This window comes from Alligator mississippiensis, chromosome 2 (assembly GCF_030867095.1).
Source record: "Alligator mississippiensis isolate rAllMis1 chromosome 2, rAllMis1, whole genome shotgun sequence".
In the NCBI taxonomy this organism is placed as follows: domain Eukaryota; kingdom Metazoa; phylum Chordata; order Crocodylia; family Alligatoridae; genus Alligator; species Alligator mississippiensis.
The window spans coordinates 205206600-205228146 of record NC_081825.1 but is presented as its reverse complement, the minus strand read 5'-3'; the positions used below and the strand labels follow the sequence as shown (position 1 = coordinate 205228146).

General features: G+C 41.1%; 1 protein-coding gene across 1 annotated transcript in view; it reads right to left on the bottom strand.

Moving 5' to 3' along the window:
- The window catches only part of CCDC73 (coiled-coil domain containing 73), a 144444-nt gene that overhangs the window by 19815 nt on the left and 103082 nt on the right, over positions 1-21547 (bottom strand). The window contains exons 14-16 of the mRNA XM_019476661.2: positions 17598-17702; positions 6455-6565; positions 3357-3488 (exon numbers count right to left, since the gene is read on the bottom strand). Coding sequence (XP_019332206.1) covers positions 3357-3488; positions 6455-6565; positions 17598-17702 — 348 coding nt within the window. The remainder of the gene's footprint in view (positions 1-3356; positions 3489-6454; positions 6566-17597; positions 17703-21547) is intronic.

Below are 21547 nucleotides of genomic sequence, written 5' to 3'. Positions count from 1 at the left end.
GGGGCACCTGGGGTACCCCTGTGGCTGATCGCTGAGCCAGGGAGGTGCAGGGAGGGTCCCCCGCATGCTCGGTGACAGACCCAGAAGTGGATTGGAAGTACTCTATCCACTCCATCTGCCCCACCATTTCTGTTCACGAGCCATGCCTAGTACATCAAGGTACATAGAAAAAACATAGAAAGCTGTGTCTGTAGCCAAATCGCTGATTCTCCGACTCAGGATCGAATCTTCAGATTCGACTGAATTGAATTGGGACAGTGATCCGAATCAGCTAATCAAATCACTGTCCCCCTAACTGGGCCGAATCCAAATCAAATACTACCCTCTTAAAAGTTAAATTAGTAGTGGAGTAAAGTATCACTGTCTATACCTGCTACACTATTATGCCACAGCAAATTAATTTATGCCACTGTCAGATAGTACTGTCAGGGACAGTACTACTTTACAGTGGAGTAATTAACTGCAGTTAAACACAAGTGTAGACACTGACCAGAGGTGTAAATTGAACCTAGTTAGTCCTGGTAGCAGGGTGCCAGACTAGCCACTTTTGGCACCCTCATGCCCCAACCAGCCCCTCCACTGCCTGATGCCACTGACCCCCCATACTCTCTGCCAGCCTAGCCCTGGCATAAACTGCTCTGCCCTGGCTCAAATTGCTGCTGTCCCAGGTACATGTGTAGACACTGTGCCTGGGAGTAGTTTACTCTGGCTCCGACTGCTCCAGAGTTGATTACTTCACATTAACTGCACATGTAGATACAGCCAATACATATATGTAGGGATCACAACGATCTGTAGCCATTCATAATGTGATATGTGGCAGTTATTTAACATACGTAGCTACACACAAAACAGAGTAAACCAGAGGAGAAACATACCATTAAAATAGGGAAGAAGTTAAGATAAATAACATGTAATTACTCAAATTTAAAATTTGTCCAGAACACCAAATCTGACAATGTTACTTTAAGGAAACAGCCTTTAATTATTTAATAGCTACAACTGGACTCCAGTCGTGCAATAGTTTATGCATATGCTTAGCTTTATGTCCTCTGAGAAATTCAGAGTTCAACTGGACTATATACAGGGTGTAAAGTTAAGCATGTGCAGATGTCTTTAGAGGAGTGGGGCCTGAGTCAAGACCTTCAACATTACATCTTTTAAAGTAATTTTAAGGCATCTCCTACAAAAATTATTTCTCATATCACATAGGCCACTGACACAGATAAGAAAGCCACTTATTGAATCACCAACGTTTGTGACTAGCTCCTGTGACTTTCTTGGCATTTAACCACTGAAGATTTGACTAACCTTCCTTAATTTTTGCTATCTGATTATCTTACAGCTTAAACTTTTATGGCAGTAGGCCATCAGATACTGTAAGACAAGGCCAACATGTGGCATTGATGCCACAAGCTGGTGCAGGCAGGTTCTGTATGTGGCATGTAGCAGATTGGTAAGGGGTCAGGCAGCACAGTGGCAGATAAGGCAGGAAGCAGAAAGTAAAGTAGCAAATTGGGCAGGAAGCACAGGGAAGGAAACATAAACCAGAGCAGCAAATCAGACAGAGGGTGGGGATTGGAGTGGCACTTGATGACTGTGCAGAACTAATTTGTAACACACTTGGTAAAAATTACCCCCATCCCACTGCTATATCTATTTAGAAAAAATTCCAAGAATTTTGGCATTTATAAACACATACTTTAAACATCTATACTTTCAAAGAGCTCTTACATAAAGCATAGGGACATATTAATATAGATCATCATAATACAGGTTTTAGTGGATGATTAATAATATGCCCTAACTGTACAATTGAAACATCTTTATTTCACTCAAATAAACAATAATTTTTGGAGCCACAGGACTCTTATAAACATTAATGGAACTCATGCAACAGTATCCCCATGTAATACACTGAATAACATTGCCTCTCTCAAGTTTAAATCAGTTAGGTGTGGCAGGATGCTTAGGGCACCTGCCACTTTAAGACCTGAAGCAGCCTGCACAGCATCCTGCAGGTGCAGGCGAGGACTGAGCATGGAGTCAGCTGACCCAGGGTGCCTGCAAGTGGTGCTAGGGCTAAGTGGTGGAGTCATCTGACTGGAGGAGGGCTGAGCTTAGTTTAAGCCGCATTTAGTTAGAACAGCCTTTAAGGATCACCTACCTCTTTTCTTCTATGGCAGAAGGTCAAGAAGCAAGTGCCATAAAGCTGAATTTATGCCATTTATGGATTCTCCTAAGCCAGTGATGCTCAACCTTTTGGCCCTGCAGGCCAGACGACTGGTGTAGGACCAGTTCACAGGCCAGATCTAGCATGTGGGGTAGGTGTGTAGGGTTGGTCCGCATGTGTGATCTAGCATGATGGCCCAGCCACACACGCTGGCCTGATACCATCCTGATTTCACACATCAGATATGGCCACTCACCAGCTCAGCTCTGCTTGCTGGATCCAGCTGTGTGCTGGCTTGACCCAGGTGACAGAGTTGGCCATGTGCCAGCCTGACCCCATGTGCTGGCCCCACTGCATGCTGGTGCAATCTAGTGCACAGGGCCACATCATCCAGCATACAGGGCTCCCCACGGGTCTGGAATTTGGCATCAGGGGAGCTACAGTTAACATTCCAATTACTTTACCCCCCAACTACCAAATTTTCACACCTGTGGGGAAACCCAGAGGCTCATGGGCTGGATCTGACCCAGTCTGGAGGTTGAGCACAATTATCATAAGCAAATGGGAGTTTTTCACCCCCATTTTTACTCACCTGAAATAGTGGAAAGACAGAGTAGAAGATAGAATCTGGTCCAGTGTCTGTTCTACTCTTGTTGTTATTCTTCTATTTTCTGCAGTCATTTATTAACACATTCAGAATTTTAAGCCTTAGATGATTTGTTTAAGACATTGGATAAAAGATTGTTTATATTGGGCTTCCCTTGTTTTAATGCAGATACCAAATTTTTCTGTCATCCTACATTATAGAGACTGAAATCAGTTTCTCTGTAAAGGATCTGCTTCTACAATTCCACCAAGCCTATGTACAGGTGAATGTTTCACAGAAGTAAATTCTGTCTTTAACAAATTCTATCTAACACAACCAAGTGCCAAGTTTATAATCTTATCTAAACTTAATGAGGAAATGAATAACCAAATCTCAAGATTTTCTAGCCTCAGAAAGGAGAAACCTACTGTAGATAGATTTTAGAATTTTACTGGATCACTATGTTGAAGACCTTGGCTTTACAAAATGGAAGTTTCATGAAGGTCATAACAAGGTTTAGAATAAATGCCAAAGACTAGACAGACAGACAGATGAAATATGTAAATTTGTAACTATTCATACACACTTCATTTTTACCTGCAGGTTTTCCTCTTGCCCAGCATGTTGATCTGTCTGAGGAGAATGGCAGTCTTGGAGATGTGTGAAAGCTCCTTTAAGTGACAGCAACTCATTTTTTATAGTATTTACCTCCCTTGTCATGTTTTCCTCCTGCAAGTGTTGAACAGAAAAAGTGATCACACCATTTGCTGCATCTGGAAACTTGAAAAATAATATTTTTATAGGATGAAACTTCAAACTACAGAATCAAAGAGGAGAAACAAAAAGGCAAAAATAAAACTCATCAATTACTGGCATAAACTGTCTTAAATATGAACTATATCTTCAGAGAAACATGACAACACAGAAGAAGGAAAAGGGAAACGAGAAGATTGAGAAATGGAGCTCATTGCATGAAAATGAGTGGGACCCTTCTGGTCCAACTCATTGCAGATTGTATTTATCTGACTTTTTTTTTTTTTTAATTTCTGGTTGACAACCAGAAAATAATATTTGTATGTCTCTAATGACTTTTTGTTTGAGCATTCATGCCTGATACTAAGTCACTTGCTGAAAAGATTACATTTGAAAATTAATTTCTCAATTTATAAAATATGAAAGAGAATAAAATAATGGCTCCCATCAAAGGAAAGTATACCGTGGGTATATCTACACTGCATTCTAGCTCACATGTGTGTGGGTCCTGACCAGGAAATTCTGCCTCCAAAAGTCCACACTTCAGGAAACAATATGCATTAAACTGTAGGCATGAACTGACTCTGCAGCTACACATTTGGCACAAAGAGTTCTGGAAGTATATCCCAGGATTCACAGCATTTCACCAACTGGATCTACTCTAGGAATTAGTTTGCAGTGTACTGCAAAGAACTGATGTGTACTCCCCCCTACCCCCTCCCCGTAGAAGCAATTTTCGCCCACCAATACATTTCATTTGAGATTGCATCTGAAGTAGTTTGTTGCCTATGAAAGCTCATGCTTCTCTGAACTAGTTAGTATCTAAGGCCTTTGCCAAATTACATATATTATGCAATTAACTGATTAATTGCATAATAAATGTAGACCAGCCACATATGCAAAGTAATTATCACGCCATAAAAATATCTAGCTAGCTATAAAGACACCCAACCAGCTCCAAAATTAGTGCTTGAAAATGTGTAATAACTCTATAGTTAGTTTCTATCCAGCTTTGGTTTGAATGTGTACCCCCTCCCTGCAATTTTTGCCTGACTTGAGAGTAACTTCCTCTGTGCTCCTGGATTTCATTCTCAGTTTAACTGATATATTTTTTACAGCTGTAAACAATCTATTATGGGAACAATCTATTAAAAGTCACCACTTAACAGTAGTAGAAAAATTCTAGCCGTACAGACACAGGAGACAAAGAAACCATCTATTACAGTTGGGTGAATGAAGGGACACACATTTTTTCCTTGTCGTACATACATTGTCCTCCAGGCTAAAAAGATAATCTTGGCTAATAGCAGATAGAACGGACAAAAAAAGGAGAGGACCTATCTTCAGTGGACACTTGAAGGAATTTCTAGCTAATGTCACCCTTAAAGAAAGGAAGCTGTAGGTGAAAGCATGGTCCTTCATCATATATGGTGAATCAGATGTAAATTACATAGCAGGTTCACCAGAATATTGCATCTGAAACCACAGATCTACATGACACTGCATCCCCCCAATCCCTGTCCCTTCTAGGAGCTAACCCCATCCCACCAAAATCATATGCCTTGTATAATGTATTATTTGGCAGTCCAGTCAATTTGTATTCTGCTAACACTTTCTATTATATAATTACTTGATGAATAATTTTTGTCATTTTATATCCTAAGCTCAAATGAACATGCTTTGGCCTATCTTAAGAAAGATAAAGAGGATAATATTGAATGGGCATCAGAGGTTAATCTACCTCTGCACACAGCAGAAGTCCAGCTGCACATGATCTTAACATTATCAATGAGACTGGAATATTATAAGGAATTAAATGAAATAAAGTCAAATTGGATTGGCTACAGTAGAAACACAAATTAAGAATAAATATTTACCAAATAGATCAAACTGGGAATGAAGTTATAAATAAATATCATTTGCAATTATCGAGAAGATTATTACAAACATTTCAGTGAAACAAACAGAGCTAATTCATATTTGACACGTAAAGCGAGAGTAAAGGGCTTTGTACTGGAGTTATTTTGAACAATTAGGGAGATGTCATCTTTCCTCCTTAAACCATTGAGCATCACCGGAGCTGCTCTAGAGCTTCAGGTTAGAGTACTTTTTCCAGCACTTGTATTCAAAGAGTCAAGTCAAGAGAGAAGGCAGAAATATAGACAGCTCTGCGCAAACCCTTCACAGCCTTCTCTGCCATATTTCCATTGCCTTTCAGGAAAGCAGATTAGAAATGAAAATTTTAAAAAATGTGACAGCTTCTCTGGTTTCCACTATTCTCTGAAAACTTTAAAATGTTAATTTTCTTACCAAAATGTTTCCTTTCCTTACTCGTGAACAATGGTTTATTATTGTAGTTCATTTGTCACTGTAATTTTACTTCAAAGCTGCTGAGTACGATATTTGATTTTACAAATCACTGAAATATTTTGTAGTAGTAGTATGAAAAACAAATATTGAAGATAGGTCAGTGTTTTGGGCCCATTAAACTTGACAAAATGTCTTACATTTTTGTAACTTTAATGTACATGAGCTTATACTAGAGTTTTATAGTTTAATTTCTGGCAGTTTACTAATGACTTTTTACAGTCCAGGAATATAATCTAGGAAAATGCCAGCAATGGTTGACAAACGTATTAATTCTGGAACACTATCCAAATACTATATTAAAAACAAACAAATAAACCTTCCATTTGGCTCGTGTGATAAAGGCCCAAAAGCGCACATTGCTCGCCTTCTAAAGTCCAGAAGCCAAATGGAGTTTATATTAAATCTAGATTTTAAAAATATTTATTTCTAGAAAATTTTGCATTGCCAGGAAATTAATGATATTTGACTTTATACCTAATTTATTTTTGCAATATTTTCTTGGCTTTTAGGGATTATTTGATAACTATTTAAAAAACCTCTTAATACTCTAACATTTAATTTAATAAACCTACATCTTTTTTCCAAGTTCTTACTGCTTCCTCATGCTCATTCTGAAGATTAAGGAACTTTTCTTCATTTTCTTTTGCCTTCTCCCTTTGCAGCTCATTATCTCTTTCAAGGGTCTGCAATAAAATTAATTATCCAAAAAATAATCAATACCACATTAATGAATTTTGATGTGTTTTATGTTGCTGAGACCTTTGCTTCTAACATGCTGAAAGTGCCATACAGATCAGTGATAATGTGCTATCTCAACAATAATTTTCATAAATTAACAGAAAGGTGCTTATAGTTTAGCTAACAGGAAACAGGGGGAGGTTATGAAAAAGAAATGGCTATAAAAGGGTATAAAAACACTTGCCATTATTCAGTTTCACTGCATAAGTTTTAATGTGCTGAAAAAGTAATATAAAGTACAGAGATGAGAAATATGTAATGTAGCACAATCTAGCCCCACTGAACTTAAAGAAAAAAACTACAGAATAGCCAAAGAAAAATCTTCTCTTATCAGTATGAATAACCTTTCCTGTAATTTGTACTTTTGATTGTAAACTGAGATTCCAACGTATCTATTGAAATGTAAAAAAAAAAAAATAGTGTATGTTTGATTGCCCTTTATTTTTACTAGTTAACTGAAACTGAATAAAAGTGTATTAAAATAATAGCAATATGCTGCACAGCTTTTATGCTATCATAACTGTGTTTCTAGCATTTCTGGGCTAACTCAGTGTCAGCTTTACTATCATTTTGATAAATTAAAACAAGCTCGTGTAAATACACCATAACAGTTCTCAAACATCTCTCAGGTACCACTGGAATTTTTACCCTATCCAATTTTTATAACACACAGTTAAAAGGATAAAAGATTTAGCGCATCCATTACCCATGGTAAACATGATACATACACACTTGAAAATATAAATGCAGTTTTAATGCATTCAAACATTTATATGATTTTGTTTCAATTCTCTGGAAGCACTTCTAAAATATACCAGATATAAAAACATTCTTTCGAAGGAATTCTTCTCTGCTTTACCTTTTAAATACGAAAATATTAAATTGTTTCTGATTTACTTCACAACAAGGTTAACGTGCTTATAATCAGACTAATTATGATAGCATTTGGAATAATAATACAAAATATAGCATATAAAAAATTAGAGTACTTCCATGCTTCAAAGTTTTTAAAAACAGGTTACACAAACACTTGTCTGGAATGGTCTAGACAAGAATGACTCTGTCTTGAACATGGGTATTGGACTAGATGACCTCCTGAGGTCCCTTCCAGGCCTATTTTTGCGTACTTGGAGAATTTACTTCATAAGCTGTTAGCAAAAATACATTAATTTGTCATTGAATTAAACAATAAGACAATATATTTTCTGAATAAGAGCACTAATAAAAATACAGTTATATAGTAACTGTCATTCCACAGGGCTTCACAAACTATAAGCTTGATCCAATACCAATTAATTTCAATAGGCAATAGATCAGGCTTTATATTCTCTGGGATCTATACACCCACAGATAAAAAGCAACCTCCTCTGAAGTAGATTGTAACAGTTACTTAGAGCACAGTTTCTAGGAAAAAAAATAAATGCAGAATGAAATATTTAGTATACAAAATGTGTGGTAATTATTCAAACTGGAATTTAGCTAGGACTGATCTGAAACACCTACGTTTTCCTTGAAGATCTCCATTCCCAGTATAAACTTATGCAGACCCTACTTAGCAAATGAGATCAATGTTTGATGTGGCTATTGTTGTGTAATGGCCTTATTAATAATAAATCACAGAATACTGTAAAATACATTATCAGAAGTAACTTATTGCAATTATAAAATGTTATTATTAACAGTATGAAGGACATCAAAATATTGCCAGCACCAAGCTCTACAGTTGCAGGGATCAAACACATCTCCCTTTACCTGATGCCCCATAGTAAAGTGAGAAGCCTAAATATCACCAAAAAAAATTTTTTTTCTTCTCCTTCTCCTTTGCAAAACATATGGCACTGTCACCTTGATTTCATTATTCTCTCCTTGAAATAAGAATTTTAGTCCTCAGATCTTGGATAATGTTTACTAAGGTAAAAAAAGTAAAGCTGTATCTGTGATTAGAGACAAATAAATTAAAGTCTAATATTTCTTACTATAAATATATTAAGTAATCTTTCCTCTGGTGTCTAGTACTACCCACTGAATGACATTTATAGCCTTTATAGTCTTATTAATTTGCTGTTTTACAAAAATCAGTTCTTTAGAATAAGAAATAGGCCAGCATTCTGCCAAACCTTGTATGAAAGGGTTACTTATGTTACAGTAATCATGGTTCTTCAAGGTGCACTATCCACTTACATTCCTCTGACTTGCATGTAGTGACCTAGATCCAAGAAAGTAGAAGCCCAGTCTACCTAAACAATGCTTTATAAGACAACTCTGCTCAGATGAGCATGAGATAGACTACTGAACCGTGGCCATGTCTGAGATACTGACTGCGCAGTAGCCCATGACTACAGGTTTCCCTCGCCTTATGCAGACTCTGTATGTGCGAATTTGCTCTTATGCGATGACTCTTTTTATACCCAAAATTTATTATATGCAAGGTAAACTCAGTCTTATGTGATCAACATAGGCACACACTTCCCCCAACCCAAGCAGGTAAGTCTGTGGGGGAAGGGTGGGGGGAGGGGAAAGGGTCATGAGGGAAGTGGGGAAACAAGGTCCCAGTGATGAAGAAGGGAGCAGAGCACAGGCAGGAGCAGGGACCAGGGTGAGTGAGGCCCCAGCCAGGCCAGGTGGTAGGACAAGCAGAGGCCCAGGGGGCATGTGCCCCCCCAGCGATTTGTGCACAGGGTGGAGGCGGCATGCTGCTACGTGCTGCACTTGGAGCTCCACTGCCCCAAGAGCCATTCCTGGGGCAGCTGCAGCAGGGAGCAAAGCGCAGTGCGCAGTGGTAGCCGCCTCCACCCCCATGCACAAATCGGGGGGGCACATGCCCTATGGGCCTCTGCTTGTCCCACTACCCAGCCCAGCTCGGGGCTTACTCAGCCTGGCCCCTGCTCCTACCTGTTCCCCGCTCCACCCCTCACTGCTGGAGTCTTGGCCACTCAGCCCAGCCCACATGCAGATCCGGGGGCATGTGCCCTCCATGCCTTCCCAGGGTGTGCATAGCAGCAGGAGCTGCATCCCCCATCCTGCGCCCCACCCCAGCCCCAGCCCCACTCCCTCCCTCACTGCCATGGGTACAGTGAAGGCTTGGAACATATCCTTATTAGTTACATTGTAGAGTGGATTCCCTCTATGCAAATTCAAGTTATGCTCAGTTTTCCAGGAACGCATGTACCACATAAAGTGAGGGAAACCTGTACTGCGCAGTAGCATTGTGTGGCAGAAAGCATGATGTGACACTACTGCACAGAAGTCTTGGAATACTGTGCAGTCAGTGTCACAAAAAAACCATTTGGTGGCATTACTGCACACCAGTAACTCCAGTTACTGCTGAAGTTACTCCAGTTACTGCACAGTCATTTAGTACTTGTTCATTACTGCGCAGTCAGCATCTCATGTAGACATGGCCAGTATGAACCAAATGTATGAGCTTATCTACCATATTTCCCAACAAGTTCCCTTCCTCAGGTCTAGGAAACAAGCAGGTACAGCTTAAGCTGAATAACAAATTTAAAATGGTATTTATTTTAACTCCATTTATGTTTAGAGATGGATTTTTTAAAGGAGTCCATCACTTAACATTCCCCACTTTGGCACATAAGCTTAACTCCATATATTTCTCATCTCTCTGATGTAAGAATGTCTTGCCTCCGCTCTCTGAAAACTGAAAGCTAAGAATTGTTAGCAAGAGTTCCTTAATTGATGTCAAGTACTAAGATGATGGATGAGAACAGAAATGCTACCTATAGAAATGGTATGGCAGACTGGACCCAAACCAATATCATTACAACTAGAAATAAATAAGTGGCCTGAGCAGGCTATAGGAACAGGTCTTTACTCCACCCATGAAACACCAACAAGCAAATCAACTGCCGTGAAGTTTCTCTGGGATCTACAATGGTACTTCAATGTAAAACAAAATGCTAAATTTGGAGTTACAAGGTGTAGACAACTATAGTGAGTTGTTAGTCTGAGAAACTGGGTTGGCCTGGTCCTAAACACCCAACTGGGAGGCTCAGGGCCCAAGTACAAGTTTGGCCCTCTACCAGGCCACAGCTCATGGAGGAAGGCAGAGCAGCAAGGAAAGGGGTTCCACCAAGAAACGGTTTCCCACTTCTGGCCCCTAATTGGCCCAGGGCTCTCAGCACCTGACTGGATCTTCCTGCCTATATAAGGCTTCCTGTTTCCTGGGAAAACTATCTGGACCAGCCTACTTGTGCAAGTGGGCTGATACCCACCAGATGGATCCCACAGACTAGTCTTTAACCTCCAGACCCTTCTGAGTGGGAACTAACAGCTTCTCAGGAACAACTAATCCACTTAAAGCAGGCAAACCATGTTCTGCAGTTCCAGGCCAGTCAACTAGTGGCAAAAAAGCAAGACTCGAGGGTTTATGACTGCCAGCAATTGCAAGACCACATAAGGCAGTTGCAAACGAGAATTATTCCTTCTAGGCACATTCACTGGACCTGTACTGAGCACACTCATTTTGTTACTATTACTATAGCCTTTTAATTTCTTCAAGGAACCAGAACTGTATCTCTCCCTTCTTTAGAATTAGCTTCAGAAAATTTTGCTCTTATGTAGGTCCTTATCTTTTTTCAGGCTGGGAGAGAAAATAAACTTTAGTCTCTTGATCCAATAAAAAAAATAATTTTAACAGAATATTAATAACATCACACTTCAAGTTACCTCAGTATTTCCTATAGTAATCTATAAACACATTTCAATTGTAATGGCTACATAATAGAACTCTACTCTAGAGGGGACATTGCTTCTAAAGTATATATATATGTGTCAGGATGTAGGAAAACAAATGTCAGGAAGTTGCTGTAAAACATTTAAGGGAAAAGTACTGTCAACTATCAACCTGCGGGTACACAGTAACCTGGGTGATAGTGACCACCACTTGGTAGAGTTCACTATCCAGTGAAGGGTGAGAAAAATATCCAATGATGCTAAAGTTTTAGACTTCAGAAGGGCCAACTTTAGTAAACTTAGGAACCTAGTTAGTGAGGTGGCCAAACTCAAGAGCATCGGGCTAATGGGGGTCCAAGAGGGTTGGAAGTTTCTCAAGGGAGTGATCCTTGGGGCACAAAAGGAGTCTATCCCCTTATGAAGGACAGGGGCTAAGGGGATAAAAAATCCCCCTTGGCTGAACAGGGAGCTTCAGGAAAGACTGGGGGCAAAGAAAGAGATGTATAGGCAGTGGAAGCAGGGGGCAGCCACCAAGGAGGCATACACCATCCTGGCATGTTATTGCAGGGAGTTAGGCAGGCCAAGGCAGGACTGGAGCTTAGGCTGACTACAACAATGAAGGACAATAAAAAGTCCTTCTACAGATACATAGCGAGCAAAAAGAAGGTGCAGAGTAGCATAGGGCCCCTGCAGGACAAATCAGTTCAGTTGGTGGTTGACGCAGACAAAAAGGCAGAACTCTTCAATGAGTTCTTCACTTCAGTATTCCTTAATACTGACCAAGACAATCCCCCCACCTTGAGCATTAACAGATGTCCAAAAGGCACCAGACTGCCAAGGTTAGTGCTGACTTAGTTAAAGAGCACTTGGAAGGGCTGGATGGGTACAAGTCAGCCGGCCCGGATGACCTCCATCCACGGGTGCTGAAGGAATTGGCGAGTGTCATTGCTAAGCCCCTGGCACGGTTGTTTGAGCTCTCATGGTGCTCTGGACAGGTCCCTGAGGACTGGAAAAAGGCCAACGTGGTGCCCATTTTTAAGAAGGGGAGAAGGGAGGAGCTGGGCAACTTTAGGCCAGTCAGTCTTACCTCTATCCCTGGGAAAATACTAGTAAAAATCATCAAAGAGCATATTTGTGAAAGCCCAGCAGGGGAAACAATGCTGAAAGGAAACCAGCACAGGTTCATCACAGGTAGATCCTGCCTGACAAACCTTATAGCCTTTTATGACCAGGTCACACACTGCCTTGACACAGGAGTGGAGGCCAGTGTCATCTACCTGGATTTTAAGGAGGCCTTCAACGCAGTTTCGCATCCTATTCTCATAGGGAAGCTAACAGGCTGTAGAGTGGAACGCCTACACAGCCAAGTGGGTGGCTAACTGACTTAGGGAGCACACCCAGAAAGTGGTGGTTGACAGGTCATTCTCAGCCTGGAAGGAGGTGGGCAGTGGGGTCCCTCAGGGTTTGGTCTTTGGGCCGGTATTATTTAATATCTTCATCAGTGATTTGGACAAGGGTGTGGTGAGCACCCTCTCCAAGTTCATGGACGATACCAAATTATGGGGCAAAGTTAATACACCAGAGGGCAGGGAGCAGTTACAGGCCAACCTAGACAGGCTAGATCAATGGGCAGGACGTAATAGGATGCAATTCAACAAAGATAAATGTAAGGTACTCCACCTAGGAAGGAGGAACCCCCAGCACACCTACAGGTTGGGGGATGTCCTCCTCAGCAGCTCAGCAGCTGAGAGAGATTTTGGAGTCATAGTTGACTCCAAGATGAACGTGAGCCAGCAGTGTAACGAGGCCATCAACAAAGCCAATCACACCTTGTCATGTATTAGCAGATGCGTGACCAACAGATCGAAGCAGGTGATGCTCCCCCTCTATGCAGCATTAGTCAGGCCACAGTTGGAGTACTGTGTCCAGTTTTGGGCTCCATACTTCAATAGGGACACGGAGGATCTGGAGAGGGTTCAGAGGAGGGCCACTTGTATGATTAGTGGTCTCCGTGAAAGACCCTATGAGGAGAAGTTGAGAGATCTGGATCTCTTCAGCCTATACAAAAGATGGCTGAGGGGTGACCTTGTAGCCACCTATAAATTTATCAGGGGAGGACAGCAGGGAATTGGGGGTGCACTGTTTACCAGAGCGCCCCAGGGAGTAACTAGGAATAATGGGTGCAAACTAGTGGAGAGTAAATTTAGGTTAGACATTAGGAAGAAATTTTTTACAATAAGGGTGGCCAGAGTCTGGAATGGGCTTCCAAGAGCGGTGGTGCTGTCACCTAACTTGGAGGTCATCAGGAGGAGGCTTGACAGTCACCTGGCCAGGGTCATCTGACCTCGGCCCTCTTTCCTGGCAAGGGCAGGGGTCAGGCATGATAATCCATTGGGTCCCTTCCAACTCTATAATCTATGAATCTATTTAATATTATATTTATGACTGAGATGTGATTTACTTCTTTTATTTTTATTAAAGTAGAGGAATTGAGAAATGGATAGCTTAAAAAATTGTAACAAAGGTTTCAGTTTTCCTAATGCCACTTGGTGACCTCTAGTGGCCCTCTGAGGCCTGTTTAAGCACCTCTCACCACCCATCAGTTGCCTCCCTCACATTCACTTGCAACAACTTTAATGTTACTAGGAACATTTGGGAGACTAACTGAAGTGTGGCTAATCTCCTCTACCCTATTAATTGGGCTCTGTCTCTCCTCTGCTCAGTCCATGGGCTCTTTCTTGGTCCCTGTTCAGTCTCTCAGAGCTTTCAAGTCTTCTGCACCATCTCCCTGGCTCTCACACCCTCTATACTGGCTCTTGGGGGTCCCATGCTCTCTATACCAGCTCTCAGGGCTGTAGTAGCTCAGTCACTATTGACGGGGGCTCTGACAGCCCACTCCTATTTCACTGGGCCTCTGGCAGCCCATCAACTCAAAAAAATGCTCTAAGTCCCTCTGTGGGACACCTTCAATAGCCTCCATCCCTCTCCTTCAGCCTTGCAGTACTTAAGCCAGTCCACAAATAAACCAAAATATGCAGCTTCTGCCACTTATCTTTTATGCAGTCCCTGACAGTGGCTCCTTCCTGTCAGAGTTTCTGGACTCCCTTACCTCTTGGGTCCATGAGCACACATTCTGGAGGTTGACTGTCACTTCTCCCCAAGCACTGGACCTGGCAACAGTCCTTCTGCAGTATAAAATCTGGATTATATCCCCCATGGGACCCTCGTTGAGGTACTAGACCCCACTCTGGTCTTCCATCTCTTAGTAATGGGGTAAGGGACCTATTACAAAGATCAATAGTGGACTACCAACCTTTTATTTTCATTTGTTCAGATCAAGACTTGGTAATTTCTGAATGATCATTAAGACACCAATATATATTACACTAATACAAATGCAGGAACACAGATGGTTGAAGAATAAAACTACAAATGAAAATTGTTTATTTCTGTTCTTGATGCACCACTGTACAGAGTGCTACAAAGCAGTAACTAAACTCCAAAATGGGATTCTGGCCAGTTTTGCATGATGAAGATGCTAGAACCTAGTGCTAAATGTGCACTGTAAGTGTCAAATTCATTCCTGATGGAAACTGCTTCCATCTCATGTCTTACATAAAATTAATGTCATCTGTACAAAACTCTACATAAAAGAAAAATAAGAAAAAAAGCAAATAATCATAGAAGCATAGGGTTGGAAATGACCTCAGGAGGAGCATCCAATCCTCTGCTCAGCGCAGAATCATCCCTCTCTCACCACCATCTTAGAAAAGTGTTTTTCTAACTTGCTCTTGAAAACTTCCAAGGATGAAGGTTCCAAAAGCCCTCTAGGTAATCTGCTTAACCACTCTTGCTGCAATTTAAAACCATTATTCCTTGTTCTGTCTCCTGCAGCCACAGAGACTAGGTGATCACCAACCCCTTTATAATCACATTTCAGGTATTTGAAGACTGTTACCTAACTCCCACTCACTGTTCTCTTCTCCAGTCTAAATAATCCTAGTTCTTCCAGTCTTTTCTTGTAAATCACATTCCTTAGCTCTCCAATTATTTTTGTTGCTCTTTGCTGGACTCTTTCTAAATCACTGATATCTTTCTTGAAGTGTGGTACCAAAAATTGGACATGGAACTCTACCTTAGGCCTCACCAGTGCTGAACAAAGCAGAAGAATCATTTTCCTTGACTTACAAACAATATTCCTATTAAAACAGCCCAGTATCCTATTAGGTTTTTCTTTGCAACAAGAGCATTCTGCTGGATCATATTCATTTTATAGGCTTATAAGGCTTTTGCAGTTCAACAGCCTAACCAGTCATTCCCCAATCTGTATTTGTGTATGTGATTGTTCCACTCCAAGTGCAGGACATCATACTTGTTTTATTGAACTTCATTTGATTAATTTTGGACATTTCTCCAGTTTATCAAGGTCATTCTGAATCCTAAGCCTGTCCTCCGGAGTCTCTATAACTGGGTTGCCAACTAACAGTAAATTTACTGACTGTCAGTAAAAAAAAATCAGGCTAAAAATGGCTGTCAGTAAAGTCTGCAAAAAAAAAAAAAGAACCATTAGCCACCACTAAAACACTAAGTAGCTGCACTTTGTTTGACGCTCACACAGACACAGAACAGCATTGCCACCTGGTGTCCAAATAACAGTGCAGCACCCTGCAAGGAGTATTCTCTCAGTCATGTGCTACTGCTGCCCAGGCTGCCTGTAATACTGCTAAGTCACAAGAAGGCATCTTTGGGGATCTATACCAGGATAGGAGAAGTGGGGTCAGTAGGGGGAGAAGGGCAGCATGCTCCAGGGTGCAGTCGGGGACATCAGGACGTAGGGGTAAATAGAAGCCCCTGGCAGATGGGGACAGCACAGTGTACAACCATCACTGCAGTCAAACAGGGTTGCCAACCCAAGAATATATTTTACTGCAAACTTTTGACTGACAACCAAACTTCTACATTTTTGCTATGCTTGATATTAAGCCCCTAAATTTAAACCCAAACCTTCTAACTGAGGTCCAGCAGCAGGGTAGGGCCTGGCAGAAGAGTAACATTTACATTATGTAAAACATATATCAGTAAAAACTTGTATCAGTAAAAAGCTTGGTTGTCAGTAAAAAGTTTACAGACTGTCAGTAATTTTTTTTTCCTTGGGTTGACAACCCTGGTCTGTAACTTCACCCAGCTTGGTGTCATCTGGACATTTCTGAAATGTACACTTAATCTCATCCTCCAAATCATTAAAGAAGGTGTTAAACAGCACCAGGCCCAGCACAGACCCCTAGGGAAACTCACTTGATAATGCTTCCTAGGTTAGACATCAAACCATTATTTCAAGCCATTATTATCAAGCGTAGTTAGACATCAAGCTAGCTATTGAAACATGATGATGCAAGCAGGTGTGTATCCACCTTACATCAGTTTTAACACTAAACCTATTTAGTTTCTTAATAAATAATCAAAGGACTAAAAGCTAAAATTATTCCTTCAGCTTTACAGATGTTTCTTTAAGGTTATTGTGGGGTGCACTTCTGTGGGACAGCACTGCTGCTATTTGCCCTATACTGTTGTATGTACATACAGGAACTTTGGGACGTATCTTTAGCTACACCAGGTTTGTGCCTGGCATTTTTAAAGAAACAGTGGGGTAAAACAAAGTTGGTGAAATCATATTTGCATTCCTCCAATTCCCAGTTTTACTACATGACAGTTTGATTTCCTGTGAAACAGAATTGCAAAGCTATTCTAATTAGGTTGGCTGAGAAAAGTTACAGCTCACATACTCCGACCTGGCTCTTTTGCCACTCTGGACATGAATCCTAGACAAAGGAGGCAAAAGAGGTGGCATTATGCTAGGGATACCCTTATGCTGGACATTTGTTTCCTTTTGGCAAAACTGAGGATGGGATTAGGTCCCTACAGTCTCAATTGGATTTTTCTAGTACCTTTTAATAGCAAGAAGTTCCCACAAAACTAAATAATTAACACAAAACTAAAAACAAAAATAAAATAATTTAATTATACCAACATTTGTGATGGAAATCAAAATTATGGGTTTTTTTACATGACAGAAAGGAGCCAGCAATCTTTTTTCTTTGTGGGGGGGGGGTGTTCAGGACAGGAGAACCATGGGGTGTGTTTCAAGGTTTATGCTGACAGTTAAGGAGCTGAGGGAGCAGTGAAAAAGAGGTCAAAAGTTCTGAAAAGCATGCAGATGTCTTTAATAGTCCTAAACTCTCCACTAGAGCAGCTACTAGCATATTTTATAATCAAGAATAATCTGACCTTATAGTTTGCCTTCAGTGCATTCAATTCACTTTCCAGTCTGACATTTGTTTGGGTCAGTCGCTGAAGCAGCTGCTGCATATGTTGTAGAGATCTCATAATTTCCTTATGAAAATAATAAATCAAAGAATATTAAATAACTGCTTTAGTTTGCAAAGTTTGAGTATTAAATAATGCCAATTTATTACAAATAGTTTATATTTTTGATTAGCAAATGTATTTTTCTCTTAGTCAACAAATTACATAGTTAAGATGAATATAATTGTTATATTCCCTTTTTATAATCAACACAATTAGTTTGCAGGAAGAAATTAGGGGAGAAAGGAATAGCAACTCAACTCCTCTCTGCATATTGTCTGTGAGAAAATATAATAGAGTATGATTTCTTCAAGATATTATCTTATATGATACAACTAGATGAACAGTCAAGTAACAATTCTAGGCCAGTCTGAATAAGACATGTTTAAACATGTCAAATTCAACCTGAATCTGAATACAGCAGATTTAGCAGAGTCATTTTACAATGTTAGTCTGGAAAGCCCAAAGATGAAGCATGTAAAAGTTATCAGCAGCATCTTGAAAAATGTAAGACATTCTTCTAACCCTGCTATCTCCTGAATTTGGAATCAAGGCCAAAATTTATACACAGTAGCAGTACATTATATCTCAACAAATATATCAGAACGTTGTGATACAGTTTGGGGTTCAGCTTTGTGCTTAGAATCTTAACTTTCTGGAGTATAGCTTCCAATGATCTATAATGATACTGTAGAAATTCTTAAGAATTAATAAAACAACACACACAAGCATTTTAATTTCAAGATAAAAATCAGAGCCAAATTGTAAGCCCCCAATTTACAATAATATTCTCATCAAATTCAACAGAACTACACTTATGAGTAACTGGGCGCATCTACGTGTTCACCAGACTATACAATTGTTACTGCACGGTCATTTAGTATTTGGCTTTACTAAATGACTGTACAATACCCACAGTACCCTGAGGTACATGGGTTGTTTCCAACCCCAGTGCATAGTACCAAACAGCTAGCTGAATCCTCATTGCTTGAGTCAAATAAAGACATTGCAAAACAGAGCATCTTTTGTAACGGTCTGCTTGCCTGTCCAGCATGTCACTGTTTTCAGAATGGGAGAGAGGAAAGGGAGCAGAGGGATTTTGGTCTGGGTGTTTTTTAGCCCCCACTGGAGGGTGAGGCCAGTGTATTGGAGCCCCCCCCTGAGGTGGGAGTGCTCCAATTCACTCACTCCACCTTCCAGAACCGGCTGGTAAACCCCTAGAATGAGTTTCCTCTGCTCCCATTCCCCACTCCTATTCTGAAAACTTTGCAGTCTCACAGGGAGGAGGGGCTATTGCTAGGGGAAAGCAGCTGCAGTCTCCCAGGCAGATTCCCCACCCCCGGCCACAACCAACAGTGAACTTCTGTTTGTTTCAGGTGATTGTTGCAATTCAGAACACTTCCTGCAAAGCCTTCTCAGTTACAGCAGGAAGCTGCACTTCTGTCTGCAGTCCGTGTTCTGCCATAGACCTGCATTACTGTTATTGAATAACAATAATAATTAATTGTTACTGAATGTAATGCACACTGCCTAAGAGAAAAAAATCTGTAGGAGAGATGGAAATTTAAAAACTGCAGCACTGTAACTATTTCTGAAGAATATTCTCATCCCAAAAAGAAAAGCTTTGAAATAAAAAACCATTCAAATAATTGGTTGATTAAGGTGTAAAACTGATACTATCTTAGAGAATGTAAATTGATCAAGGTGATCACCATTATCCTTGCGAAATAAACTAAATGGTGGTTGTGATAACAAAAAAAATGATTAGCTAATTGAAACAACAGATAGAATGGGGACAATGAAAACTGTAACATGAAACAATATGCAAAATACATTTCTGAAGATGCCAAGATAGAAAGAACGATCTAAACAAGCAATAAATATACACAAATACCTACAGAACACAGTCCTAAAAACATATCCAGCAAGCAGCAACAAGTAAATGATTTGTGCAGATGAAATATATAGACAGAGCTGAGTCAGAATGGAAAATATTGTTATGTCTATAAGTTGGCTGGTATTGAAAAGCAAACCCTTGAGCCAAACTGTTCCATTTATTTCTAAAAAATCTTCCAATTTGAACATTTTCTAGCTTTTTCCATATACACAGAGAATCATAGAAAAAGAGGGTTGGGAAGGATCTCAGGAGGTCCTCTAGTCCAACCCCCCGCTCAAAGCAGGACCACCCCTAACTATATCATCCCAGCTATGGCTTTGCCTAGCTAGGTCTTACACCTCCAATGATGGAGATTCTATAACCACTCTGGGTAACCCATTCCAGTGCTTTTCTACCTTCCTAGTGAGAAAGTTTTTCCTAATATCTAACCCAAATTTCCCTTGCAGAAACTTGAGACCATTGCTCCATGTTCTGTCATCTGCCACCACTAAGAACAATCTAGCTCCATCCTCTCTGGAACCACCCTTCAGATAGTTGAAGACTGCTATTAAATCCCATCTCAGTCTTTTCTTTTCCATACTACATATGCCCAATTCTCTCAGCCTCTCCTCAGAAGTGATGTGCTCCAGGCCCCTAACAACTTTTGTTGCCCTCCACTGGATTCTCTCCAGTTTGTCTACATCCTTCTATAGTGGAGGGCCCCAAACTAGACACAGGGTGCATCTACACATTGCCCCATGGCAACATTGTTCCTGCACTGTGCTTTAGTATTTCCTCTTGGAAGTACTAAAACATGGCACAGTAACTGCCCATATTGCACCATACACACTGTGCATGGTTATTTTTAGCACCTACTTTGCCATAGCAGTATGCTATTATGGGTTAGCATTCCACTACAGCAAAATAGCTGCTGATCACATGTAGACACCCATAGACACGATGTCACTGTAGCATGTCACTACAGTGACGTAGCATTATGTGTATACTCACCCACCAAACTCCAGATGTGGCCTCACCAGTGTTGAATACAGGGGAATAATCACTTCCCTTGATCTGCTGCAGTGCTCCTAGTAATGCAGCCCAGTATGCCATTAGCCTTTTTTGCAACAAGGGCACACTGCTGGCTCATATTCAGTTTATTGTCTACTGTAACCCCCAGGTCCTTTGCTGCAGAGCTGCTGGCCAGCCAGTCAGCCCCCAGCCTGTACGGGTGCATGGGGCTGTTCTGTCCTAAGTGCAAGACCTAGCCCTTGTCCTTTAGGGCTGTGCAAAGCTTCAGTTGCTGATTTGATTTGGCAGAGATTCGGCCTGATTCGGCAGCTGAATCTCCAAATCCGAATAAAATCAGGAGACACTTTAATCTTTCTGAATTGAATCGATTTGGGGTGATTAAGAGAAATTCAATAATTTGGACATAGACACAGCTTTAAATGTTTTTTCTACATACCTCAAGGTACCAGGTGGCTTGTGAATGCTGAGATGCTGGGGTGAATGGAGCATGCCTCAGGAGTGCGGAGGGGTCCCCATCACGCTCGGTGGCAGACCCAGAAGTGGACTAGAAGTACTTCCAATCCATTTCCAGGTCTGCCGCAGAGCATGTGGAAGACCCTCTCCTGGCCCCCCCGTCTCAGTGACTGGTGCCTCCTGGGTCGGGGGGGCACCTGGGGTCCCCCCACAGCTGATTGCCAAGCCAGGGGATGCAGAGGGTCCCGCAGGCACTTGGCAGTGGACCTAGAAGTGGATCAGAAGTACTTCCGGTCCACTTCCGGACCTGCCACCGAGCACATGGGGGGCCCCTCTGCACTCCTGTGAGATGCTCCATCCGCCCCACCATTGCAGCGTTCACGAGCCGTGCCTGGTACCTCAAGGTATGTAGAAAAAATATATAAAGCTGTGTCTATCGCCGAATCACTGATTCTCCACATCAGCATCGAATCTTCAGATTTGGATTCAGCCAAATTGAATTGAGACAGTG